Genomic DNA, 27775 nt, shown 5'->3' with positions numbered 1-27775 from the left:
ACTCAACCTTGTAGTTAAAACCCAATAACTTGACCAGGAGCTTGTGTTGGATTCCCTCAACCAGTCTCTAGTCTTGAATGTATTTTAAACTCTGCCGGTTAGTTCTGATGATCACAGATGTGCTTGAAAAATAATATTTCCATTTTTCAGAGCTTCCAATATTGCCATTGCTTCTTTTTAATAAGTTGATGAAACAGATGCTTTTGTTCCAAGAGTTCTGCTCAAGAATGAAATATTTCTTCCATATTGCATTAGTACTGCACCTATGCCAGTGCCACTTGCATCTGCCTCTAGGACAAATGGTTGACTAAAATCAGGTAAAGCCAAGATAGGGGAGTGGACATTATCTGCTTGAGTTGTATGAAAGCTTCCTCCTGTTGTGTGCCCCACTGAAATCCCTCCTTCTTAAGAGCATTAAACAATTGTCTGTAGATTATGCCATATCCTTTAATGAATCTTCTATAGTACCCAGCTAATCCCAAGAATGCTCTCAATTCAGTGATAGTAGCAGGTGCTGTCCACTTTTGGATGATTGATATCTTTGTTGGGTCTGTAGCAACTCCATTCTCACTTATAATATGACCCAAGTACTCAATTTCAGACTGTGCAAAAGAACACTTCCTCATTTTTGCAAATAACTTGTTTTGTCTTAAAACTTGCAGAACAATTTTTAGAGGGTCCGCATGATCAGAGACAGACTTGCTATAGATTAAGATATCATCAAAGAACACTAAAGCAAATTTTCTTAGAAAGTCAACTAGCACAGTGTTCATAAGTGTCTGAAATGTTGCAGATGCATTTGTAAGCCCAAAAAGGCATGACTACGTACTCAAAATGGCCTAAATGAGCTGTAAAAGTTGTTTTCTAAATATCCTCCTACTTCATTCTTATCTGATGATAACCTGATCTCAAATCTATTTTGGAGAAGATTTTTGCACCAAATAATTCATCCAATAGATCTTCTATGATTGGTATAGGATACTTATTTTTCACAATATTGGAGTTTAACTGTCTATAATCCATATAAAGTCTCCAATTTCCATCCTTCTTCTTCACAAGGATAACTGGAGAAGAATAGGGACTTACACTGGGTTTGATCATATTAGCTTGCAGAAGCTTCTTAATAAGTTCCTCCATTGCATTTTTCTAGTGATGAGGCAATCTGTATACTCTTTGGTTAACTGGCTTGGATTCTTGAAGTAATGGAATTGCATGGTCAACAGCTCTGGAAGGTGGAAGTTGAGTAGGTTCTTGGAATATGTCAACAAATTCAGATAAAAGATTTGATATTTCTTTTGGAGGTGCAGAATGAGACACTGATGTATGATTATCAGAGTCGTTCAGAATTATGACTGCCCCAATTGCTCTTTTCTTCAATAATTGACAAAGCTTCTTAGCACCAATTACTTGGTTGTCATGGTGAAATGTTTCATCTGAAAATGTCACCAAGGAATTGCCATATTTTGTGATAGAGAATTCCCTTCTTCTGAGGTCCAACCCCATTGGGTTGTGAGTCTAAATCCAGTCTGCACCCAAAATGATGTCATAGCCTTTGAGTTCCAACAATCTGAAATCAAAAGTGAACTCATGCCCTTGGATCAGGTATGGGCAATTCATGCAAGCTGTTGCACTAATCATCTCTTTGCCATGGGCTGCAACAACTTTTACTCCTTCCACTTCAGTGATATCACATTGTGCTTTGATAGCAAATTTAGAGCTTATGAAGGAAGCATCACTACCACTATCTACTAGTGCTATCTCTATTTTAGAGTCCAATTTCAGCTTCAAGGTGAATGTACTGGATTTAGATGGTGTTCCTATCAATGCATGCATTGAAATCTGAAAGGTTTCCATGCCTTTAGTTTCCTGCATTTTTCTTCTGATGGGTCATGGTCTTCAATTACAGCCACTTCTTCATTGCCTTCTGCATTTTCCACCAAAATAATAGAATAAAGTTATTTGCCTTTGCTGATCTTCCCATGATCAGGGATCCAGGATTCTCTGCATTTGAAACACTTTCCAGCAGCTTTGAGTTTAGCTAAAGATGGGTTTGAGATAGCTTTCTCTTTTGTTTTAGGTTTTTGTACTTTAGTTTGTGGAACAAAGGTGTTGGTACTTTCTGAAGCTAGGAGTTGCCTGTTCCAATCTCTTGACATACCAATAAGTCTTAGACAATGCTGTTGGCCGATGGCATTGAAGGTGATATTGTATTTGGTCTTTGAGGCCAGAAATAAAACTACTAATGAAGTAATTGTTAGACAGAGAAGGGTTGTGTCTCTTGACCATGCTCACCATCTCTTCAAATCTGTCAACATAATCCACCACAAAGCCCACTTGTTTGAGGTTATGGAATTGACCCATAATTTCATATTCAGAGACCATATTAAATATGTCAGTGACCATCCTACGGAATTGGTGCCAAGGCAGAGTGTTTGCCTTACAGCCAGTATACATCTCCACCAAAATTCTGCCTTGCCATTGACATACATGATAACAATTTTGACTATGTCCTTATTAGGAACTCCAATCATCTCAAAGTATTTTTCAGCCTTCCTGAGCCAGCCATCTGCATCTTCACCATTGAATTCAGGAAAGTTTAGTTTGGGTTCTCTTGCCAATGCTCTTTGTTGGAATTGCATCTGTTGGTTATAATTTGGAATTGGAGGTGGCTGTTGGTTGTAATTTGGGTTTGGAAATGGTTGCTGGTTGTGATTTGGAATTGGAGGTGGTTGTTGTCTCTCTCTATGGTCTCTGGGTAACTGTTGCTGTGCAGTGATATTAGCTTGATGTTGGTATTATCTCTGGTACTATTGAGGTTGTTGCTGCAGTGTGAAAGGGTGAACTATATGGGTTATATAGGGTTGAGGATTTGGCTGTTGTTTTGAAAAAGACTCTTCAAACTCATGAATATTCCATGGATGAGCAACCCAGTCCCGCTCATAATCATAGTACTCTTCATCATAATATTCTCCCATCCCTTCTTCTTGACCCTCATCAGAAACATATTGTTGGCGGTACTGATCATGGCTAGGATGAACCCTTGAGCTCTAGGATTTGGTGGTGTTATATAAATTTGCTTGTTGTGCAACTGAGCATCATCTCTAAAGTGCAAAGCGTTTTGTACATTGTTAGTGTGTGGGTGAGGCACATAATTCATGGATTGTTGTTGCACATATGTGTTTTTACCTCTAAAGTTAAAACCTTGATTTGGCAAATTTGGATCTATAGCTTGTGCAACAACATCATCAAATAGCTTCAGGATTTTGTCTAAACTTCCTTGGATTGACTTGTTCTAAGCATCTTGTTACTTCATGAACTTGTCCAGGGTGTGACGAAGTCCATCCACTTCCATAGTAGTGGTGTACAATGCCCCACAACCCTCACCGTGATCAATTCAACTGATGGTTGAAGGGGAAAAATGGGTGTTGTCCACGGATTCGGGTGGGATGGGTGGGATTTCACGCGATTGAGCCGCAACCACCAACACACCTTGCTAATCGAACTAAATCCGGGACTGGGGCTTTGGAATTGGTTGGATCTGGGCAAGGATGCTGGACTCTAGATACCTTTGTCAACAACTAAGAATACTCGACATAATTCGTAAGGGAAAAAAACGTCGGATGCAAGAATACAAACTGAATTTGGTGGCAGACAAATAGCTCACTGCTGAATCAATGGACTCCAGGATACAGATAAAGTTCTAGCTCTGCCAGGAAGACGACGAGGAAGCTATCTACTCTACCAACTACTAGGGTTTTCAGTTCAATATTTGATAACCATTACAGTAGGTGACTCGGTCCTAAATAGCATGGGCCGATCATTACAATAAGCAAAGAGTTTAAGCTGAACTAATACTGTTTAACGCTGACAAATAAGAGCAGGTGTTGCTTAGGCGAATTGGTGAAGTCATAGTTGATGATGACCCTCTGATGTGGAATCGACAGCTCAAGTGAAGTCGCTGAAGCGTTACAGCTACTGCCGACTTGTGCTCTGCTCTGTTTGCCTGACGAACTAAATGGTGATGGTACTCTGCTCCTGACAAGCAAAGCATAGTTACCTTCACATGAATGTAGGAACTTGACTGAGATCTTGACATGGAATTAACACACTTGAACCTGATAAAAAAACATACTTGTTCAGCTGTGAATGAAGCATGTTTATCATAATTAACATGATGTATGTGCTGTACCTGATGGAGTGACAAGGTGACCATGTCAGTAGGCTGATCTTCACTAGTATCTTAACCTGCAATGCAAATGATAATATGGTAAATAAATTTAAATGACCATGAGAATGTGTAAAGTCATATATGTCAAAAATAAAATGAGGGTATACCTTCATTGGCTTCAGTATGTCCTAATTTTTTTAAAGAAAAATATGGAAATTCAGAATTTAACTGGAATCTTAAATCACAATGCATACTGGATTGCTGTAATATAAATTTCGGGGGGAAAGTTAGTCGGTGTTGTTTAATGCTCAAAACAAAGATGCTATCACAATTTGCCAACAAAAGTTGACAGGGAAAGGGGGAAAATGGAATTACACAAATAGGTACCTGTATCCTTTGTCCTAGTTGCAACTTCCAATGTTTGTTACTCTCTCATATGCTTCCATGAATCAACTGGCTATTTGTTAAAAGAAAAAGAAAAAGAAAAAGAATCAACTAGCTACCAACTCTTGCATGAGCTGCTTCCCATTGTTCCTGTAGGGCAGTACCACCTTAAATTTCTAATGGTTTACACCTAGATGCAACTTGTGGAATTAGCAAGGACAATGCAAAAGACGAAAGTGACCAAATTGTGTTGAATCCTATATGAGGAACCAGAAAAGGAATAGATTAAGATCTGACCAGTGGCATAAGCTATATCTGGCAGTACAAAGTACAAACTACAGAGCAGTTTAGAGTACTCAAATACAAATCCTCCATCAAGTGGCAGAAGTAGGATTGCTCAAACTACAGAGCAATCCTTCATCAAGAAAGAATTAGGCAGTAGACATCAAACATGTACTGCAAAGAGATCATACCCCTGCTCTGTTCAGTGCGTCAAGAATTCTGATAGTAACGGTGTTGATCGAAGAGATCCTACAGTGTGGATATAATTTCTTAAGTTCCTACTCCGTTTCATTTATTTGGAACATCCTAACCCAAAATCCAAGTATTTATTGAAAACATGTTGTGATTCGGTACCATAACCTTTGTTATCGATTGAGTATGGACTGCAATGCTTCCAGAACAAAAGGATGACAAGTTTTCCGGAGGATGAACGGGGACGAACTCACAAGAGTGGCTGCCGAGGAGGAAGACGATGTGAAGGCGTCAGGGCGGATGCGGAGGAGACGGCCAAGGTGGAGGTGCCTGCTGTAGATCGAGGTGTTCGAGGGAAGTGCCTAGACGGGGAGGTGGAGTGGCGACGCCTTGATGGAGGACGGAGGCAGAGAGGCGGCAGCTCAGCGCTGGCTAGCCTCGCACCCTCGCTGACTTCTTGGAGAGCTTGGTCGCCGGCTTCTTGGAAAGCTCGAACAGCCGGTAGTGGCCATGGAAGAGGCCGGGTCGGGTGGGAGGTGTGGCCTGGTGTTATTTTGGATGAGGTGGCTGCCGCGGGCGAGGCGGCGGCGTGGCGGCGGCAGCGGGATCTCGGGAGGGGGAGTTAGGGAGGCGAGGCGAGGCCCTCGACCCCTCGGCACAGCGGCGAGGGTTGGGTTGGTCTACCCATCTGCGGCTGCGATGCGAGTGAGACTGGTTTGGTCCACTACCGGTGTGTAACCCAGAGGCCGAAAGGCATATCAACCTGATACCGGTACATACACTCCCATCACTATCCAGACTGCTTGCTCTAGCAATCCAATTCGAATCGGACCATCTGATGGGCTAGCCCACTGTAAACCAACCAAAACAAATCCAAAACAAAACCTTAACCATTAAAACCAATAAACCCAAACTGATTATCAGGGCTAGTTAGAGCACGAACCACCAAGCATACTAGGCAGAAAGTTCAACTGAGAAAGCAGAAAAAAATAGCTAGCTGTTGTTTAGAAATTTTGAAAAAGTAGGTCTAAACTAGCAGTACAGAGCGTTAGTGAAACCATTTTTTTATGGCAAATAATGTGCGTATAAATTGACGAGTCAAAGATTACGCATGTTCAAATTGTCCAGAGATAAATTTTCTACCACACAAGTTGATCCATGCATGGATCAATGAGGGCAACCAACCAAACACAGCTTCTGAAAATTAGCACTGGTCTGCAACGCTGCATAATCTGAAAGTTTCTCCATCACAAGCACATAAGTTTACAACTTAAAAATAGCATAGCATCCTGCAGGACACAGCTAGAAGAGTAGCGATTAGACAAAGTTTTTAGACAATTTGAGAGTTGTGTGCTGAGTTCAAAGAGGGCTCCTTCCATTGGCATCAAGCATAGTACAGTCATAGTACCAGATTACAGTGTGAGCAACTTGTGTGGCTGCCCACCTTGGCTGGCCTTCTCCACTCTTAGCTTCAGAGGAATAGCATCTACAGGACATACTGCAGGATGTGCTATGCTTAATGTAACCAAAAAGTTTTCCAAGATGCTCTAAGCTTCTCGAGGCGTTCTGCCACCTCCTTCATTGTTGGTTTCTCATCTGATTCCAGCTTGGTGCACTCAGTTGCCAGCCTCCCGATCTCGTCAAGCAGGATGATATCTTCTGTAGCCTTGATATCCTTATCAAACATCGCTAAAACTCCTCTGTTGTCTGACTGATAAGCTCCCTTGTATTTGGTCACAAGGTCCATAAGTCCACACTTTTCATCATATGTTGATATCTTCCTGGTAATGAGTTCAAAAAGAATAACCCCGAAGCTGTACACGTCACTTTTCACTGTAAGAAGCCCTGTCTGTACAAAGTTTGGGTCGCTGTAGTTCCTGTAAACTACAACAGAGCCTGCATAGTCGTAGTCCTTGGTAAGCCTCCTTGAGAGTGAAAAAGCTGAGACCTTGCGCATGAAGTTGTCATCTAGAAGTATATTGGAAGGGTTGACGCTAGCATGTCTGATGCAACCAGAATCAGACGAGTGCATGTACGCTAATGCTTTTGCTGTTCTGATTGCAATCTGCAATCGCAATTCGAGGGGAAAACATTTGGTACCATTCAGGAGGTCTGAAAGAGTACTGTTAGCAGCATACTCGTGTATAAAAATTGGAACATCAACCTCCAGCAAAAGCCAAACAGTTTGATAATATTGATGTGGGTGATCCTACGCCAGAAACGATTTGTGCGGGCACGTCGAAATTTGTGTGCAGGTGGGCGGAATTAGCACCCGCCAGCGCAAAGGTGACCGGGGCCGCCGGGCTAGTACCCGCCAGCACAAATGGCTCCGTGCTGGCGGGCTACCTAAGCGCCCGCCAGCACAAATGGGATCATCGCTTCGTTAATGAAATGAGATCTATGCACCTCATGTAACTACAGAGATTTCTTCACTGCCACCAATGTGTTGTCCCCAAGATTACCTTTTGTACACCTCAGCTAACCAATCTTCACCGACTAGATTTGAGAAGTTCTTTGTGATTTCATTTAGCTCCCCCACTGTAAAAAATCTCATGTTGCCAAGCTTTATTAGTATATCCGGATCCACAACATCGGTCTCGAAAACACCCAAACTCTTGTTCCTGCAGTGCCCAACTGAGCCGGTACAGTTGAAGCTGCTTGTGCCAACATTTTGTGTCCTCAAAAGGAGTTCCCCTTTCTCTTGTCCTCCCTGCAGAGCTTTCCACAACACCAAAAGGCGTTTAGCCACATCACTAATTTTAGGACGTTTATGAATGTCCAGTATCAAGCATTCGGTTGCCAGCTTGCCTATTTCCTCAAGAATCTTCATAAAGGCCTTACTAGCTATTTCTGCATCAAAAAGTTTCCTCAGCGATTCACCTTTACCACAGGCATTACTGAAAGTTGATATGAGGCTACAGTTCCCCTGTTTTATCCTTTTCCTAGCTATTATTTCCAAGAGAACAGCTCCAAAACTATAAACATCACTCTTTGGGGTAAGTCGTCCTTCCCGAAGATGTATAGGATCCATGTAATCTACACTTACTTTACATTACTAGTGTACTGAGTGATGCCTCCTAAAAGAAGCCTTGCCAGTCCAAAATCTGAAACTTTTGCTGTAAGGTTTCCATCTAGAAGTATGTTGGCAGGTTTAATATCACCATGGTTTACTAGGCTGTCACTTGATAGATGCATTGAATGCATGTAGCCCAATGCTTCTGCACACCCTATAGCAATACCCAATCTTATGTCCAGAGGAATGGAAATAGCACTATTGTGGAGTATGTCATCGAGGTTTCCTTTGGAGATGTACTCTGTTACCATCGTTAGTACTTTCTCCAATACAATAGCCTATGAGCTTCACCACATTCTTGTGGCTCATTTGTCTATGAATGCTTACTTCTTCCATAAACTCTTCTCTCAACTCTTTGCGGATATATCTCTTCACTGCAACTACGTCAAAGTCATCACTGCAACTACGTCCAAAGCCACCTTGCCCGATAAGAGTGCTGTAGTTGCTAGTGATTCTAATAATCTCATCTTCAGTGAAAGTCCTGATATTGTGATTGTTGTCTACTATCAAGTTTTCCTGGTCATGATCTGGTGGGAGCCCTCCAGGTAAATGCTCATTATCTTCTGGAAGTTCCATTTTATGCCTACAATATAGAAGTCACAATGCGTATGACCTGGAGCTTCTACAAAGAACAGCTATATGTGTTCTAAGGCATAATACAATAAATTTAATCTAACATTTTGTCTATAGATCACACTAACTTAATTTGTTTACGATGTTTCAAGCTTTTCATCTACACAAATTTTCATTTCGACATTCAACAAGTGGAAAGAGGTCAAATTAGATACATGATTGATTCTTGAAAGGGTTGATTTATTAGCCTTAACATCTGATCTTGAAGGCTGTATGACCCAAAAGTGACCAGCTGTGAAATGAAATGTTTCCACAGATCTTTATACATACAAAGGAATTGCCCATAGCACTCTGCTCTACTTTGGAAACCTAAAGTCTCTGCAGTGCCCTTAACCAGAGAAAACATAAACTGAAGATAAATTCTAACAAAATTCACAGTGATTTCCACAACTCGAGAACCTGGAAGTTCCGGTGGGATCTCTCTCAGAGGATCCTCCCTCATCAAGAAGGGATAGAAGAAAAACACTCATAGAGCAAAAGAGGAAGTGGACCTGTGAAGGAAAGCACAGTACATACCAGGCACCTCAGCGCGCGCGGCAGATGTCCACAGTTCAGAAGAAGCCTTGTCATCGACATCGGTGATGGCCTCCAAGATCTACCTGAAGCTTGTATCTAATACTAGGCTATACTAGTATTCGAGAATGACTAATATAAAAATATCCAACGGTCAAGAATGACTACTTAGTATACAATTAATTTTGACCGTTGGATATTTTTATATTAGTCATTCTCGAATACTAGTATAGCCTAGTATTAGATACAAGCTTCAGGTAGATCTTGGAGGCCATCACCGATGTCGATGACAAGGCTTCTTCTGAATTAATTGTATACTACTGAAAGCTTCACTTGGTACAGATAATATACGAGACTAGTATCGATAATATAAGGGTATTATCGTCGGTCCCTGATGTTCATCCCAAGATGCCCTTCTCCCGTGCCGAGACCCAACAGTCGCACCACCATGCGTCGCGTCGCCATGGCCGAACCAGGCAGCGACCGCTGCCCTCAGCTGCTTTGCCGACACTGCATAATGAGCGCCCGAGGACCAACAAACGGAATCCCCACGGCCTCCTCTCTCCATTCGCTGCTCTTACCAGAGTCCTCGCTCGCTGGTGACAAGGCCGGCCATCGGAGCCGCCGGTAGTCAACGAGAAACACAGCCGCCGGTAGCCCAACGAGGAAGAAGATCTGTCCCTGATATTTTGCATGAAGGCCCCTAAAGAAACTCACAAATAAAGCCCCTAATTTATGCGTCTGATAAAGCTTGCACATAACCCCTTATGAAAATGCCACCTACAGCAATCAAGTCCAAGGCCGCCTTTTTGCATGTTTAACCCTAGTCTTTAACCTATTTGCAAAGCTGATATGCACAGTTAGATCTTCTCTATACTTTAAGTTAGTAACATGCCTAGGATCTCTAGATGTATATCTAGACGGGATCATGATAAACATGAAGTTCTTGAGATTTCTGGTGTCAACCGAGAGCGAGAGAGAGGTAGGAGTACCTTCACCCCTAGGGGTGGTAGCAGCGGAGCTGCTGGCCATCTCGTGTTCGCGTGAGGGAGTCTGCGCAAGGCAGCGACGCGCAATGCAGTGTAGAGTCGGTGGAGCTCTGTGCTAGGCAGCGACGCGCAGTGCCGTGTTGAGTCTCTGGCGTGGCGGCGGTGGTTCTTCCCATCGCTACTGCGTAAGACCTAGATCGGTAGGTGTGTCGGTGGGGCAGTTGGCAGCGGCGAACCTCGTGTGCCGAGCCGTGGTCCCCATCCTATTTATATAGTGCAGCGCGACAGGGGCCTACCACCCATGTTAGGGTGGGCGCCCCCGATCAGGGCGCGGATCAGGGTTCCAATGGGCCATTGGGGAGGAGATCAATCTAACACTTTATACTACTAGAAGTAGTAGTATAGAGTACTGTAAAGGAGCTCCTGAAGCTTTGCTCGAACCTTATGCGTCCTGATGACTCTTTACTCTTTCTAACTCGCTGATCTGCCGAAGGTTATAATTACACAATAAATTATAAGGTTATAAAGCCTGAACAATATATGCAAAAGCGTGTGAATCCAAGCAAGAGTTGCCAGTTAGTTATTAGTTGATAGTTGACTTGCACACATTGCTTAGCTTATCCTGGTTGAGAGATGATGACCATGTGACCGGTCACCGGTCATACTCATACAGCGATACGCATACGAGACGAGTTCACCTGTCAAATCAAGACGCGCTCCGTGGACGAATGCTCATGATGGTATCATGGTAACACCAACGAAATGATAGGCAGACCTTTGGCTATCTGTGCCAGAACTTGTGTGCTTGATTAATCCCGTAGCACCTTGATTAGCCTAATCAAATGTGCGCCGGATTAATTAACACTGACCTTGATTAGAGTAGATGCCTTTTGGGCCGCCTGATGTTCGCGTGCCTTCTTGATCGATGCAGCAGGAATTGTATCAGTGCAGATCTCTTTTCTTATACTCCCTTCGTCCCAAGTTGTAGGTCGTTTTAACTTTTCTAGGTACGTAGTTTTTGTTATACATCTAGAGTGTATGTCTAGATGAATAATGATATCTATGAACCTAGAAAAATTAAAATAACATACAATTTGAAATGGAGGAAGCAACACGGTTTGATCCGAAACCGGCCGTTAGTTGGGTTCAGTTGTGTGTCTCCGATCAGGACACTGTCAAATCTGTTAAGCTTCGAAAGACGGGCTGTTAAACACATGAGGACTCGGTCGAAGTTCTTGACTGTACCAGCCAACAGTGGAAAGTTACTGGCCATATGAACGCATGGAATGGAGGCTTATTGTGTGCACTGGAATTATGTGAAGCCGCTTGCCATTCGGCCAAAGTAAGCACTACTAGTTTGCATGCAAGAGAACAAAATATGCACGCATCCTGTTTCCGTGTGGAAGGCTAGAAGCCACAAAGTTGGACTGATTGTGAGTGGGTCCCAATTGTAATTCCTAGAGACTTCCGTGCTTGAGGCTGTTCTCTCAGTTTGTGCAGGGGTGGGAGGAAGCAAAGTTCAGCTCAGTGCCCACAAAGAGTTCTTCTCTTGAGACTCATCAGCAGGAGGAACTTTGTATTCTACGCAGATCACGATCACCTCATCAGCTTGTAGTGAAGAGGTATTGCTATCCATGAAGAGATTGAGAAGCCATCGCTGAAGTGTATTTGTTTGGAAACAGAACAGAGACCAACAATGAAGAAAAAGTGGCAGAACACCTTCGGATAATTAGGAGATGTTGGAAGAAGAATTGGACGGCAGAGTGAGCCACACTGGTATCTGAAGCCGAAACTAAATCGCATATCACCGGGGCTGAAGGAACTAAACTTGGCAGGTCTTACTTGGTTTAGATATCAGAGATTGACTCTAAGCGATCGTGTACATATATTGTGTCTGATGTGCTGTATTGTTACCGGAACATCTTGCATGCAGGTCTGCACTTTGTTTTTCAATTATGCTGGCAAGCGTACGATGTTACCGGACTTGCATGATGCGAGCTGCTCCTCACGTTGTCGATCAACTGCTTGATGTTTATCTGAACTTGCATACGCTGACAGATTAAACTTTATGTTCAGTATTACTCCGTCCGCCTCAGATTGTAGGTCGTTTTAGTTTTTCTAGGGACATAATTTTAGTCATGCACCTAGATTAGTATATATCCATATGTATAACTATATGTAAAACGACCTACAATTTGAAACGGTAGTAGTATTTTTTACCTTTTACTCATATAATGTGCAGTAATAAGATGTGACGAGGAGCTATTTAAGCAATGTTTAGATGTAAACTTCATTATTGGTCATCTCGTGCAGTGCTAAGTGAGCAGACGGAGATCGTTGGGCCAGTTCCGTCGATGGTTTCCTACCAACTCCGCCTGACCAAACCGCGCCAGCCCACCAACTCAGCTGACCAATCCGCGTCCAGGAAGCCAGAAACGGTCCGCTCAAAGTCAACAGGTCAACTCTTGCATCTCCGGAAGCTAACTACGGCATTAATATTAGAACAGGGCTGGTGGCAGGTGGCTCGATCGAGAGGCCTGTCAGATCATCACAAGCTCCGTTTCGGCCGGCTGTTCTTGGAGGCCATCCCTCGGCTTCCTTTGGTCAAGTACTACTTCCATAATTCGGTATGTAGTGTTGTTCCATTTGCAACTTTCAGTCATCTACGTCTTGCTCTCTCGGTTCACGGTTTTGCAGAACCTATCCGTGACAAGTGAAAAATGTTCCTAGCTAGAATCTCATTTCAAATGCTACTTCCCTATCCCAAATTTTAAATCATTTTAATTTTTTTAATTTATAGAATTTATTATGCACCTAGATATATATTATGTCTAATACATAGTTAAAAGTATGAATTTAGAGAACCCAAAACGAGTTATTCATTATCTTGCATATGTGACTACGGCATTTACCTACTCATGCTCTGTCCCCTGCACTACACATCAATAGATCTGTGCTGCAAGCTTCTGCGATCGCGGTTACAGAGCCCATGGTTGCCTCGCCGGTGAAGGTCAACTCCTATACCGTTTCCCTTCCCTCCTCTCCCACGCACGAGCTGACGGCCGCCGCGCTCTCCTCTATTGGCTGCCTGCTCCTATGCTTTTCAGCCTTAGCCACTAACACTCTTCGTTCTCCATTCGGTTTCTCGACCAAAAAGCATCCTTCGTTCTACTGCCTTTCCTATCACTAGACAACAAATTATTCTATATCCACAATGCAAATAAATTGTCCGTTTCTTTTAGAAGATGATGAACTCTTGCGGTTGTGGCCACAAGTTCATAAGCATATTATTATATTCTGGTCTTCTGTCGGAGCTAGGAAGGGTCATGGAAACACGGTTTTGGTGTAGGTAGGTTGAAGGGATAAGAGCTTAGAGCTTCCCACCATCCTCCCCATTGAATGTCTAAATAACAAATTTTGACACTAGTATAGTCTAGTATTGTGTACCGTAAAATAGTTGTAAAAGAGAAATAAATGGCGTCTTAACTTGAAACACAATTGACATACTATTGTTGGTCTTTTTTTTGCGCAGTATCAGGTCCTGACGGTGTGAGTTCTCTGTTGTTGGCATGGAACGCGACTTGATATAGCAGTGCCCATTCAACGACCTGACAAGGAAATGTGGACATTAGACAATAACCATTCCATTAAGAGTTTCACAGAAGATGATATTGATAGATTCACTAGCGGTTGTAGCATTCCTATAGGAAAAGGTGGCTTTGGAGAAGTCTACAAAGGGATTCTTGGTGATGACTGTGATTTAGTTGCGGTGAAGAGATATATTCGTGGAGATCTGAGAGAAGAGTTCATGGAGGAAGTAAGGATCCATAGTAAAATAAAGCATAAGAATGTAGTGAAGCTCATAGGCTGTTGTATAGGGGAAAACACTCTGACCATTGTAACAGAGTATGTCTCCGGAGGGAATTTGGATGATGCACTTCATAAAAGAAAGACTTCAATCCCGTTGGATATAAGGTTGGGTATTGCTATAGGTTGCGCAGAAGCATTAAGCTACATGCATTCAATGCATTTATCAAGTGACAGTCTAGTATGCCATGGTGATGTTAAGCCTGCGAACATACTTTTAGATGACAATCTTATGGCAAAAGTATCAGATTTTGGACTATCAAGGATTCTCTGGGGCGGAATCAGTCGTTATACTAGTAATGTAAAAGGAAGTATAGATTACATGGATCCTATATATCTTCGAGAGGGGCGTCTTACCCCAAGGAGCGATGTTTATAGTTTTGGTGCTGTTCTCCTGGAACTAATAGCTAGAAGAAGGGTCAAACAGGGCAATGTTAGCCTCATTGGTACTATGTGTAGCGCCTATGCTAAAGGGAACAGGTCAAGGGAGCTATTTGATGCTGAAATCACTAATAGCATCAACGTGAGGATTCTTGAAGAATTAGCAAGTTTGGCTACTGAATGCCTGAATTTAGATATCGACAAACGTCCTCTAATGAATGATGTGGCATACAGACTTCGGATGCTTCGGAAAACCCTGCTAGGATGGCAAGGTGTAGGCTTGTGGGAGAAGAGTGTTGGTGTATCCAAGAGAAATTGTGGCATATCTGAGACACTTGCCAAACTTTCCAGTGTTAGAATTTTTACAAAAGATGAGATGAACCAGATGACAAAGATCACCTACCCTTACAAAGATGGTGTTTCGTCACCTGAGGTTTATAAAGGAATACTTGATGATAACACAGTGGTGCTGGTGAAAAGAACTTCGCGGGCTGAACGTGCGTGCACGAGAAAGTATTTAATGAACGAAGGGATGATCCTGTCTCAAATAGCCCACAAAAACGTCATGAAACTTTTGGGTTATTGCTTGGAAGGTGATACTCCAATTTTCATATACGAGTATCCTACTAAAGGTAGTCTCTCTGATATTCTAGATCGCCAGGAAGATTTCCCACTATATCTACGCGTGAAGATTGCTGTTAAGATTGCAGAAGCATTAGAATACCTCCATTCATCAACAACTGGTATCATTGGTCTTGGTAATGTTGCACCATCCAATATACTTCTAGATGATAACTTCATGCCAAAGCTCTCAGATTTTTCCGGGGCATGCAAGCTCATCAAGGAGAGCGAGACTAATGCCTGTGGAAGTGTCCTTAGTAGCTGCTCTCTATTTGTTGGGTTCAACAAAATAAGAAATGATGTGTACAGATTTGGCGTTGTTCTCTTGGCACTCATTAATAAGTGGTATTTTCCTTCTGAAAAAGATGGTATTGATCTCAAGGCATTCTTTCATATCAGAGCTACAGAGGATATCACTGTTCTTGAAGAGATTGGGAGGCTGGCACTCAAATGTATGGAAGAAAATGATGAAACAACAATGAGTGAAGTGGCAGAACGTCTTAGGATGCTTAGGAAATCTTGGAAGAATATCGCTAAGGGAACGAGCTACACTGCAATCTGAATTCTGACACCGTTCTACAGCTAGCTGTCGTTATCAGCGGAGCCCAAGACACCATATCTGAGATCAGCGGTTAACCGTGATTCAGCTGACGCTTTCTGTATCCTCCTCCGCTCTCACCCTTCAACTTTCAAGCTATTGTTGCAATCTTGCCTGGCCTCCAGCGTTACAAGCCACTCGGTTCAGAATTCAGATATCAGAGATTCACCCTAAGCGATCGTGTACATTGTGTGCGGTGTAGACCTGCAGTGCAGGTGCAAGATGCTCCTCACGTGTTGTCGATCAATTGCTTGATGTTTATCTGAACTTGATGTGTACAATAAGATGTGACCGAGAAAGCTATTTACGCGGTGTTTGTTTTATTTTTAGTATGTAAAGCAGACAGAGTATGATGTTTATGGACAACGAGTGTACTGTGATTTTTGGCTAACTTCCATTAATTGCTCATACGAGATCGAGCTTATGTTACTTTTCTTTGGCTGCCTAGTGAATTGGATGCAAATAGACATGGATACCAAAAACATGAGCTCTAAATTTTGGTGAAAAAGAAGTAGAGGATATTTTTTTTCAAAGCGAATTTGGTAACATGAGCCTTACTGTGCGGCCTGGCCGGGAGCTCCTATATGCCCTCCATAAGTCCATAAGGTAACCCATATTAAACCTATGTACAACATTTTTTTAACATCTATCAACATGTGTTAACATTTATTAACAATTTTGTTTTTAAAAACATCTGGCTGAATTGTTACCAACATTTCTTAACGTTAGCCAACATTTTATTATATGTACCAACATTTTTCTTTAACTTTTTTATACTCACGAACATTATTGCTCAACAATTTTTTACGCGCACCAACTTTTTTTTTCATTCACCAACATTTTTTAGCTCCAGTTCGCCAATGCTTACAAGGAAGATAACAGTGGGAAGGCAATGTTTCACAAGGACATAACTGTTGAAGGGGATATCACTGTCCTTGAGGATATCGGAAGGTTGGCACTCAAGTGTGCCGTTTCAAAAGCAGAGGAGAGACCAACAATATCAGAAGTGGCTCAACGCCTTCGGATGCTCAGGAGGCATTGGAAGGTTATCACGGCCCAGGGAGCTACATGGATATCGGCATTTCACCCTAAAGCATCTTTCACATTGACCCAAACCACCCTAGCCAGAGGTGGAAGAAGGCCTTGAGATGCTTAGTGCATCTTGGAGCAATGTCAGCGAAACGGGGTAGATACAGAAATTGATTATGCTCAGAATCAGGGACTATGGCTTTATATGCCAATGGAACTGAAAACATCGACCTGTGATAACATGAATGCGCGCGTATTTGAGAAAATAACATGATGGAGCGGTTTGGGCAGAAATAATGTCACCTCAATTGCAGAATAATGTGTGAGCAGAATGAAAATTTGAGGACTCGAACGTATTGCCAGGTGCTTGTAATCTGCTGCTCTGCTTCTTCTTTTGCTCCTCTGTTTCTGTAGATCTGAGATCAAATCAAGCTTGTGAGGCCCTCCCTGTAACAGATAACAGTAATTTTGTGGTGCCTTTGTACATAACAACAATGCTATACATACAATGTTTTGATCATATCGCCCTTCTGCTCGCGTCGCCACCAGGGGCGGCACGGGCGGACCGCTACCGCGACCCTACAGCGCCTCCCCCTACCAGCCCTCCACCTCGCCGCCGGAAGCCTGCGCGGGCGCAAGGACGGCAGTAGCGAGGCCTCCTCCACGCGTGGGACCTCTCCCCCGAGTCTTTCCTCCCCCAAAAAACTAGATCCAGTTGTTGTTCGCGGCGGCGGTGGCAGCCCGCGTGCGGGCGGCAGTGGCGCTCCGACGAGCTGCAGCGTCACGGGGGCCTCTACGCGCTGGTCTCGTCGCCGGTTGCCAGAGGCCGGATCCGCGCTCCCCCGGCTGGATCTGCTTCTCCCACCGCCGGATGTGCAGCCCGGGTGGGGACTCATCCGCTCCTTTCGCCGCTGCCTCCCGGCGTTCGTGTCGGGGCAGGGATGCGCCGCCGCCGCGCCACTGGCTGGAGGGCCGGCCCGGTTGGGGCCTGTCTCAGGTGGCTGCTCCGACTGCTCTGGGTCGGCAGTGTGCTATAGGGAACAGGGTGCAGGCAAGCTTGTGCCGGTTTCCAGGCCGATGACGGCTTAGGACGCCGTTCACCTTCTCGAAGGCATTGCCCTAGAGCTAGCTTTTCGAGTGAAGATCTTGACCAATTTGATCGGAAGATAGCGGCGCAGTGGTGTCATCCCCTCCCTTAGGCGTCGTCTTGGAGCTCTGCCGGTTGCCACTACCTTGACTAGTAGCAGAGTGCCTTAGAATGTTAGAAAATCTTGGAAGAAGTGTATGGCTGAGGGAAAGACAAGTAAATAAGAAGATACAGCTACTGTCATTGATCTTAGCTATTATCATTGATCTTACAACTTTAGGAATGAGTGAAACAAAAGATGATGAACCTAATGCGCCACTGACCTCTGACATTTTGTGTTGTATTGTACAAGATTGTATATAAACTCTAGCCCAATGTTACAGTTTCACCATAATTTGCACGTACTACAATTTGGTAATCATGTCGTTCCATCCTTTTGCCAGGACATGCTTGTGCTACCAGATGTATTAGAACTTCATGTTTGTTGTGGGTTGTTCTGTTTCCTTTAACACATACGACGTGTATAAATAAGAAGAATCAACCAACTACGTGTACATCCCATCTTGCACGAGCCTTCGTTGCTATCCCACCTACGCAGTACATGTGATGGAAGTAGATGCTTTCCTTTTAAAGTAATCTATGGAGAGCCTTTATTATCGGTCCTTTAGTACCGGGTGGTATTACGACCCGGTACTAAAATGCCTCCGGGGGTTCCAAATTTGGACCCGGTACTAATGCTAACATTAGTACCGGATTAAAATGTAACCGATACTTAAGGGAGTGGGTAAAAGGTTATTTTTTTAGTAGTGTAAGTTCCACTCAAATTGCTTATCGCTCTCTTCTTCACCATCTTAATCATCTTCACTGTCAATTGTATCATCAGTGTTCTCTTCAGCCCCATTTGTAATGTAATCTTCTAACACCCATGGTGCTTTGACTTTGTCACTACTGTACCAGATTGTGCCAACTCGCTGAGAAAAGGGTTCCAGGTTCGCGTGATGGTTTCACACCCACTCCATCGTCAGTCCATGCTACTCGTTAAGTGTCCATATCCAAAGTTGAAACTTGTGAATCTCAACAAAGTACACCCCCTTTTCCTCCCGAGATAAGCTTTTACTGGCCCACGGAATTCCTCCTCGTCTGTATCTAAGCCTTTGTTCCTATTCATCATCGTTGGTGTTTTTACCACTCTATACTTGTTGTCTGACAAGGATAACTTATATATGGTAAATGAATTGATCAAAGTTATGGGTTTGGCATTTAGCAAATCAAATCAATTGTCGTTAATGGAAAAGACCAAACACAAAATATACATCATTATTATTTACATAAACTAAAAGTTTCTTATAATGATCAACTATTCCACGAACATGCATGGGATGATTAGAAACACAAAGTTCAGAGTACCAAATGAAATTTTTCTACACATTGTGATCAGTAAAATAAAAGATCCACCACAGTGAATACAGAGACAACCTCTCCAATACGCCGCATAGCGTTGTTGCGGCCCTATACCAAAATCTATTGGTTCCTTCCTTTCCATTACCACATCGGCTAGGGTCACAACCGCGTTTCCCTCCCGAACAAACTCCCTCTCCTCCCACCACCCAGACCTCAACGAGAACACCTCCATCTTGTACAGCGCCGGCGGAGGACGCCGGCTAGCGCGTCCTCGGGAGCCGATCCATGGGACCCGACGCGGCGACGCTGGCTGGCTAGGCACGCTTGTTCGATTGTTTTCTGTTTGATTTAGGTTAGGACAGTCGAGGATGCATGGATTGTTGGAAAAGTTTGTGTTCGGCTCGGAGTTGGAGATGAGGAGTATATATTCCATGCACCGTTTACATATTTTGGATAGAAGCACATGAATTCCCACCCACAAATTACATCCATATAAACTGTAAACCAAATTTCTCAAGTTTACACTTTGATTTGCCAGATTAGTAATATAAAAAGTTAGTCCATCAACCAATGTCCAATGCTCTTGTACAGGTACGTAATTTTAAGATATACTACAAGGGTACAAGTTTGTGAGTAATATTATATTTTAGCCACACTGCTATTTAATACTATAGTACTTACTTTCTTATCTTTGTTCCATGTCAGTTGTTCATATTCTAGCACAACTGTTCACTGTATTTTTTTTCTCACCAAGGTAATAAATAATTTATATGAATTATGGGATATTTTAAGTTATTTTTATAATACAAGGGGTGAGTAATTTAATTAGGTGCAAATTTAGGGGTTACTTTTATATTATTTTTCATAATTGCATATGTGAGCAATTTAGGTAGAGATTTAGGAGTTACTTAAAGTTATCTTTTGTATGTGATATAGGGCTATTTTAGGTTATTTTGTAATAATTTTAGAATTTATCTTGTTTTTCCAGATCTCAAAAGGCCTTCTAATTCGTACTGGTTAAATCATAGCCGCAGAATGACATCACATATCTATCAAGTTTTCACAAGAGCATCCTGGGATAAATTGTATTCCATGTAGAAAAACAAGGAAACACGGTCCATCTAACCTCTAAAAGACTGTAAGATTTTAGATCAGTATGTATATGTTGTCATACGATCATACGAAACAGGATTCGAGTGAAGTATTTGTGAAACCAAAAGAAAATTTAACGGGCCAAATATAACACAAGACCTATAGGCTTACATGGTCACGGCCCAGCCCATTAACGTAATGAGCCCAAACAAACCCAGCCCAAGTCTCAACAGCTCTAAGTCTCAACAGCTCTAGATATTCGCATCTCCGCCGCGTGAAGCCGCCTCCTGCTCGCCGCTCGCTTCCAGCCTTCCGCCCGCGCGCTCTCGCCGCCGCCAGCGTTTCCCCTCCTCGTTCTCCTTCGTCCCCGTCCGGTGCCCCGCTCCGCCGTCCCCCACGGGGCCACGGCACGACGGCGCTGCCATGCCCTCTATGGCTCTATCCCATTCCCATGGAGTTGAGCCCAGCATTCCTCCATGTGAACAAGAAGTCCGCTGATCCCGAATCCTCTCGGTCTCGGAGTCTCGGCGGTGCTCAAGATTTTGTTACTGCTCAAGAAGCGAGGCAGCAGGCACCACCAGTACTCATCAATCCTTGTCGCCTCCGGTAACGATCCTTCGACTAACCTTGAACCAGCTAGCCATGGATAGTTTGTTACTGCCTGTCTTCCTTTCCAAATGATATTTTTTGAATTGAACATGTTCGATTTAGTTCGATGTTAGAGGATACTAATAGGAGGATGTTGAGTAAGAATACCTACCCAGGTTGCTTTTTGGGCGTCTCGCCACTGCTTCCCATGGATGAAGTGATTGTAGCCATCCAAATTTATGGGCTGTGATTTATGAATCCTATATGAGTTCCTGTAAAGAAGGGCCAAATCGAACCGGACTGTTTGTTAAAAGGATTGGATTGTAGCTGTGCCTCGAGTGGATCGTGACCCGCGGATCAGACTTAGCGTATTAGGCCCGCAGAAATACAGAGAGGGCCTTAACGTACGGTAGCGCACAAGCGCCTACGCGAGACGGTACTGCGAGGGGCCAGCGGTGGCGTTGCGGGCCGGCGGCGCTGCGAGGGGCCGGCGGCGGCGTTGCGGGGCGGCGGCCTGCGACTCCAAGATCCTCGCCGAGGTGCCGACTCCAAGATCCTCACCGAGGGGCCGGCTCCAAGATCCGGTGAGGAGGGGCCTCCTCCGCGCGAGCCTCGGCCGCACCAGTCCCGCGCCGCCTCCGCGCGCGCCTCGGCCGGTATGGCATTGCACAGCCTGCTATTCGCAGGTTAGCCTATTCCTCCCCTGGTATTTGCAGGTCTGTAATCTAGCTGATTCTTTCCAATCTGCAGGTTAGCAGATTCCTTTTCTCAATCTGCAGGTTTGCTGGTGTGGCTTGCTATGAGCGGTAATGCTCTTACCTTTACCTACGTTGCATTGCTGCTAGCATCGAAAGCATAGTTTTAGTTGCTGTATTGTGATGTCTCCGTGGTTGCCATGCTAGTTCATCTCTTCTGTGTGCTGTTTCAACTACATGTATGTCAATCACATCCCTAGGTTAGGATGGCATGTGCCTGTTTGAATGAATGTTGCACTTTTGAGTTTCGACAGTATGCAGTGCTTGTATTTAGAAATGTACTGATAGATTGACCAAGTTAAAATTGTAAATAAACTACCATGAAGATATAACTCTATATAAACAACAATTGTAAGTATAGCTTGTATGCTTTAGTCATAGTCATAGGCTCATATTTTGGTGATATATGTTCAGTAGTTTTTTTTTGCAACAATTGTGATTCCTTTTGTTATCTTATATTGAAATTGCATTTGTGTCATCTAGGTGATATGGATCTAGGACAGGAAGTTGTGGTTGAGGTTGAAAGTTGTGATAGTCTGGTAACTGACCAGTCAAGTTGATCATCTAGGAAGAGAGCTAAAGTTTGGGAATTTGTGGATAGCACTGTCGAGCCCCATAAAGAAACGATGGTGTACAGCTTCAATGGGAAAAAGGTAATCATAGCATGGCCCAGCCCACCATTGCGATTATGCGAAATGCCTATAAGCCCTGCAATCCTAGTCTTGGATTTTCTTATGAGAAGGCAGCAAGTTAACTGTGAATCTATATATTAGTATAGAAGATGGAATACATAAAAAAACACAAAGAGTAGCAGTGTAGCACATCACCACCCACACCACGCAATCCTAGTCTTGGATATTGAGCCCAAGCTTTATCTTTTCTTTGTCTCAATGCTATGGCACACAATGTCATATGTGGTCCTCATTCAATTTAATATATATGCAGGATATACTATGTTAAGTTACTGGAGAACGTGCATGCTCGTGGTGAGCTGTGTCTTAAATGCTGCTCAGGTGATCAACTGGTTAATTTAATGTAAGAGATTACAGAGTAGAGTGAAATGGTTGACACATGGCAGCTTTACTGGAAAGGGACATGAACCTTGAGCTTCACAAGATAAGAAAAGCATCTGGTGGCTCTTTGCTCTTCCTGCAAGAAATGCATAATCCTACTGTATCTCACTAAGTGAGCTAGGAAGGGTAGAGCAAGAGCTATAATAAATAGCATGTACATCAGGGACACATCAACAGGAAACGCTTGGTCTGATTCTGGCTAAGGTGTGCACAAATATTTTCGATTACTTTATCTCTGATCAATAAGTACACTCTTAAACCTTTTTCATTAATTCAGTCCTTGCAAACAATTAGTTTTCACATGGCTCGTGCAAAGAAGGCCAGCCGGAATGTTTAATCAAGATGGGCAGCAGTAGTAGTGTATCCACCCTTTTCCATCAACGAGCATTAAGGTAATAAATCTTTGTCATATGTTTCACTTCCATTTGCCAACTGTTTTTTGAAACTTATCATGCGTTCTTGTAGCTTGTTATATATCGCTCGAGTTAGCTGATGGGCTAGTAAGAACAATGGGAAGAATAGGAGGGCAAATGAGAAAATCGAGGGATAAATCAATCAATATTTATCTAAAAGACGAGGACAGTGAAAAAAATAGAAATGAATGTGTATTGCCCTTATGTTTTTTGTCGAGGCAATGACATTTATAGATCCAAGGCCCCACACATCTCTTGCATGTTGCCAAACTTGAATTAGGATACAAAGTCGCACCTCGTGCTAACACTAGGATCACTTGGTGGCATTTTGGAAAGAATAAAATGTAAATACTCTTGTGGGGTATAAGTTGTTAAAATCAATTTATGTATACTATAATTTGTGCAACTTCAGTTAATAATACTCCCTCCAGTCACAAATGAGTAAACTTCTCATAAATAAAAATATGTTGTTGATCATGTGACAGAAATTTTTATTTTACCCAAAAAGCTCATTTTCAAATATATATGCTTATTATATTGTCATCCCTGCTAGGTGTTGGCGATCAACATAGCCCCAATTAGCAATGGAGAGTATCTGGCAACTAATTAATGAGTGGGAAATTCAGTTGCTAGTGCTTCTCAGCTTTATCATACAAGTGTTCCTTTTCTTTACTGGCAGCCTTCGGCGATGTAGCACAAACGGGCTGCTTAGGGGCACCATGTGGATAGCCTATTTAGGAGCAGATGTGGTAGCAGTTTATGCCCTTGGTTTCCTATCACGACAAGAGGATGCCATCATGGAAAATGGTACATTAAGGAGAACCCACCCCCTAGCTTTCTTTTGGGCGCCCTTCCTCCTCATTCATCTTGGAGGACAGGACACAATCACTAGTTTTGCAATAGAGGACAACAACTTGTGGCTGAGGCATCTATTGAATCTGGTAGTTGAGGTGACCCTGGCCTTGTATGTATTCTGGAAATCAACTATCTGGCGCAATGTGCAGCTTCTTGTTCCCGGCATCTTTGTATTTGTTGCAGGGATTATCAAGTATGGAGAGCGGACAATGGCTCTCAGGTATGGGAACCTTTACAATAGTAGATCAGCAGGCAGTTCCTTTTTTAATGAGAAGACTCCACAGATGGGTCTAGATGATGGATATTATGGTTTTATCTGCTTTGCATTGCTATGGGCTTCAGGAATCCGAATGCTGTTTGCAAGGCGTATGACTGACGACATAGACAATCAATTTGAGAGGCCTGCTCGTATGAACGCGCTTTTTTTCTTTGATGAGTATGCTACTAACACACTTGATCACAGCCAGTTGATCAAGTTGTTAGATGTAGAACTTGGTATAATAATGTATGATGATCTCTACACGAAGGCTCCATTGCTGCGTAAAAGGAGTGGAATCATACTCCGGTGCATCTCTCAGGTGTCTGCTATTGTTGCTCTTGTGCTCTTCTCTATTACTAGCAAAAAACAAGCAGATAGATATGGCAGAGCTGACATTGTTATCACCTACATATTATTTACCGGAGGTTTCCTTCTAGAAGTTTGTGCAGTGATTATGATGTTGGTGTCACCTTGGACATGGGCATGGCTGGAGGCTGAAGGGTACCGAAGGCTCGCTTCCATATCCAGGTTTCTTCTCTCCAGCAAAGTGTTTGGATTGCCAGAGACTAGGCTTTTGTGGTCAGGAACAATGGGGCAGTACAGCCTTTTAAGCTATATAGGCTTCAACGAGCAGGTAAACCTCTCCCAGCGAGTGATGAGCATGATCAGGAAGATGGCTGGAGCATTGGGCATTGGGGAGGTGAAGAAGCTGTTCTGGGTGAGCAAGCTGTTGGACACCAAGAGCGAGGTGGTGGATGACAAGATCACAGAGTTTTTAGTGGAGGAGATTCGACATTTTACACATGGGGGCCAAAGGCAGTGGCCACATCTCGGTCCATTCTTGAAGGAAACAGTAACATTAAGGACGGATTTTGTTACTACCATATCTCTGTTGCATCTAATAACAGAGATTCATTTAAGTGAGGTGTCAGCATCCATTGCTGGTGACATTGGCGGGGATTCCGCTGCTCTGGCCAATGTCTGCCGGAAGCTGTCTAACTACATGTTCTACCTTGTTGTTGCACACCCAGCTTCTGCTTCCTTGCTACTGGTAGCTGCTGGCAGTCCTGAATCTGCAATAGAGAAAGTTCGTGAGAATTTTTTGGCTGTGGTGAGCAGTAGCAAGGATGACACTCTGCACGCAGCCAGCGTGGAAATCCGGAAATTAGTTGAGTTACCTTTGACTGAGAGATATGAAGAAACACTTGAGGAGCTGAAAAACATGTGGCTGAGGCTTGTTATCTATGCTGCCGGTAAGTCACGCCCGGAGGCGCACGCTGCACAGCTGGCCAAAGGAGGGGAGCTCATCACCTTCGTCTGGCTGCTCATGGCCCATTATAAGCTTGGGGATTGCGGGAGCGAACGGATCGATCTTACACAGGCACGAGGAAATGATCCGGACATACCTCCTCGTGCACTCCGCGCCTTCAATCTCTAAGGGATCTACGGCAGCGACTAACAGGTAACCTCTAACCACAACTGCCTAAACCTTTTTCTTGGCTCATTTAACCCACAATTACTTTACATGTCCTCGTTTTACCTTATATAAGAAATATTTTGGTTGTTTTAATTTGTTTTAGATGTTATTCCACATTATAACCTATCTCACCTACAGGTTTTTGAATTTTTAATGCCTATTTGCATTGGGTGGGAGCACCTAGGACTGATGTAACATCTGAGATATGAAATCGTGTGCCCATAGTCATTACTCATTACTACCTCCATTTTGGAATACATGACATTTGAATTAATTAGAGTGTCCTAAATGTCTTATATTTGAAAAAAAAAGAGTACAAAATTTTAGTTAAAATACCAGAAGATCTCTGTCTTGTATACTGTGCTCTGTTCCTTACCTGCTGTCTGATTGCTTACTTGGGTTGGACATGCGCAGGCAGGGTGCAAAGGCTTGGGGTGGTGTCAAATGCATCCATCTGCAGATCCTGGCTGTTAGGGCTACTCTGTGCCACCAATTCTACCCTTTCTGTCAATACTGCCATCTAAAAAGTCATGAGTCAGTTGGTGGATAATAGAGCTTCTATTCAACTGTTGATGTTAATGATTTATGGTGCTAAGGTCACCCAAAGGTGGAACATTCCGCATGTAACTAGTAATGATATACTTTGTGCTTCCCGTTAAAATCATCTTAGTTACGGTCACAGACAGCTTGGGCCCGCAGTAGCTCCTTCTCCCAGCCATGTCCTTTTGGGTGGCTCCGCCCGTGCCTATTGTCCGATGTCAGACCTCGCCGTGACGCCAAAACACCATTTGGAGGCGTCGTTCCTCGTTTCCTCGATCATATCCGCGGATCCACACGCGGCCGCCGAGCGTGCGCGTCGAGCTGAGGCACGGGACGAGCATCGGAGCGGGGTCAGTACCCATGAGTCCAACTGGCCGCGACAACACAAGCGAGGATTTGAGAGCGGACCAGCGTTGAGTGGGTTCAAAATTTCGGGAATTTCTCCCTTTTCGACGCTGAGTGAAAAAAAGTAGTGTCGGTCAAATTATTTCGGAAATTTTGAATTAATATATCATTATATAGCCTCAACATGGATAACTTTTCAAATAGAAAGCTGTGGTGCAATGCTTTACTCTTCATTTTCTTCCATTTTTCATTCGCTGACAAATGAGCTCCATTCTCTTTAGACGAAGATTTATTTTTGTTGCATTTTTCACTCGCTGATAAATGAGGTCCGCTCTTTTTCCATTTTTCATTCGCTGACAAATGAGCTCCATTCTCTTTATACGAAGATTCATTTTTGTTGCATTTTTCACTCACTGATAAATGAGGTCCACTCTCTTTATACGAAGAGAAAACACAAAAGTGCGCCTAAAGGAACACTCGGCTCACTGAAACCAGCCCACCCATTGCACTAAAAGTCAAAGTTGTGAACACCAATTGTGTACAAATCCATATAACCTTTTCAAATATTAAAAATTTCAAATCTCAATAAAATTTGACCGAAAAAATTCCAAAATTTGCAAAATTTCGGGAATTTCACTTTTTCGAAGGGATCAAAAAGTTTTTGAGGCTGGAATTGAAAACCCTTGACAGATGCGGCGCACGCGAAGAGGCGCAAGGCCGTCGCTGCTGCCGCCGGGCCTCGCTGCCGAGATGGCAATGAACGTGGCAATTAAGAGAATGAAAATTAAGCGAAGGGAAGTAAAAAATTTTAATAACATTGAGGGATCCATAGAAATTTCAGTGACACCGAGGGAATTCATTTTTTATTATTTTTGCAGCTTGTCCCTGCACGAGATTGAGTTCTACAGTGGAATTCTAAGACTAAAACTGAACCAAAGTTTGTATGTGAGAACTCAATTAGATGGGAGGCTCCTACATGGCTTGTGGAAATTAGTTAAGCTTCCTAACTTTTTAAAGTCCATTAGGCTAAATTAAAAGTCTAGATCAACATTACAACGGTTTAGATTCAACATTTTTTGAAAGTTAGACCAACATTTACAGGTTCAACATTTTCAAACACATAGATCAACATTTTTAGAAAAAAAACTATGTTCAACATT

General features: G+C 43.2%; 2 protein-coding genes and 1 pseudogene across 6 annotated transcripts; 2 read left to right on the top strand and 1 right to left on the bottom strand.

Annotated features, from left to right (window-relative positions):
- Positions 1-6516: 6516 nt before the first annotated feature.
- Positions 6517-8675, bottom strand: LOC117834469 (uncharacterized; annotated as a pseudogene).
- Positions 8676-12564: 3889 nt separating this feature from the next.
- LOC117866805 (wall-associated receptor kinase 17) lies at positions 12565-16098 on the top strand. Its single transcript, XM_034751086.2, has 2 exons — positions 12565-12861; positions 13767-16098. Exon 2 carries the CDS (start codon positions 13854-13856, stop codon positions 15663-15665), a length of 1812 nt encoding a protein of 603 aa, XP_034606977.1. The 5' UTR covers positions 12565-12861; positions 13767-13853; the 3' UTR covers positions 15666-16098.
- Positions 16099-20586: 4488 nt separating this feature from the next.
- On the top strand, positions 20587-26409 carry LOC117833055 (uncharacterized). 5 transcript variants are annotated; one of them, XM_034712420.2, is made up of 8 exons: positions 20587-20916; positions 21075-21584; positions 21649-21704; positions 22137-22306; positions 22599-22930; positions 23021-23118; positions 23693-25715; positions 26145-26409. In XM_034712420.2, exon 7 carries the CDS (start codon positions 23724-23726, stop codon positions 25689-25691), a length of 1968 nt encoding a protein of 655 aa, XP_034568311.1. In that variant the 5' UTR covers positions 20587-20916; positions 21075-21584; positions 21649-21704; positions 22137-22306; positions 22599-22930; positions 23021-23118; positions 23693-23723; the 3' UTR covers positions 25692-25715; positions 26145-26409. The 5 variants fall into 5 exon arrangements, with proteins under 5 accessions (XP_034568311.1, XP_034568312.1, XP_034568310.1 ...); XM_034712421.2 differs by lacking the exon at positions 21075-21584; XM_034712419.2 differs by having other exon boundaries at positions 20587-21554.
- Positions 26410-27775: the final 1366 nt, after the last annotated feature.

This window comes from Setaria viridis, chromosome 8, assembly GCF_005286985.2.
Source record: "Setaria viridis chromosome 8, Setaria_viridis_v4.0, whole genome shotgun sequence".
In the NCBI taxonomy this organism is placed as follows: Eukaryota; Viridiplantae; Streptophyta; class Magnoliopsida; order Poales; family Poaceae; genus Setaria; species Setaria viridis.
This window is presented reverse-complemented; position numbering and strand designations above follow the sequence as displayed.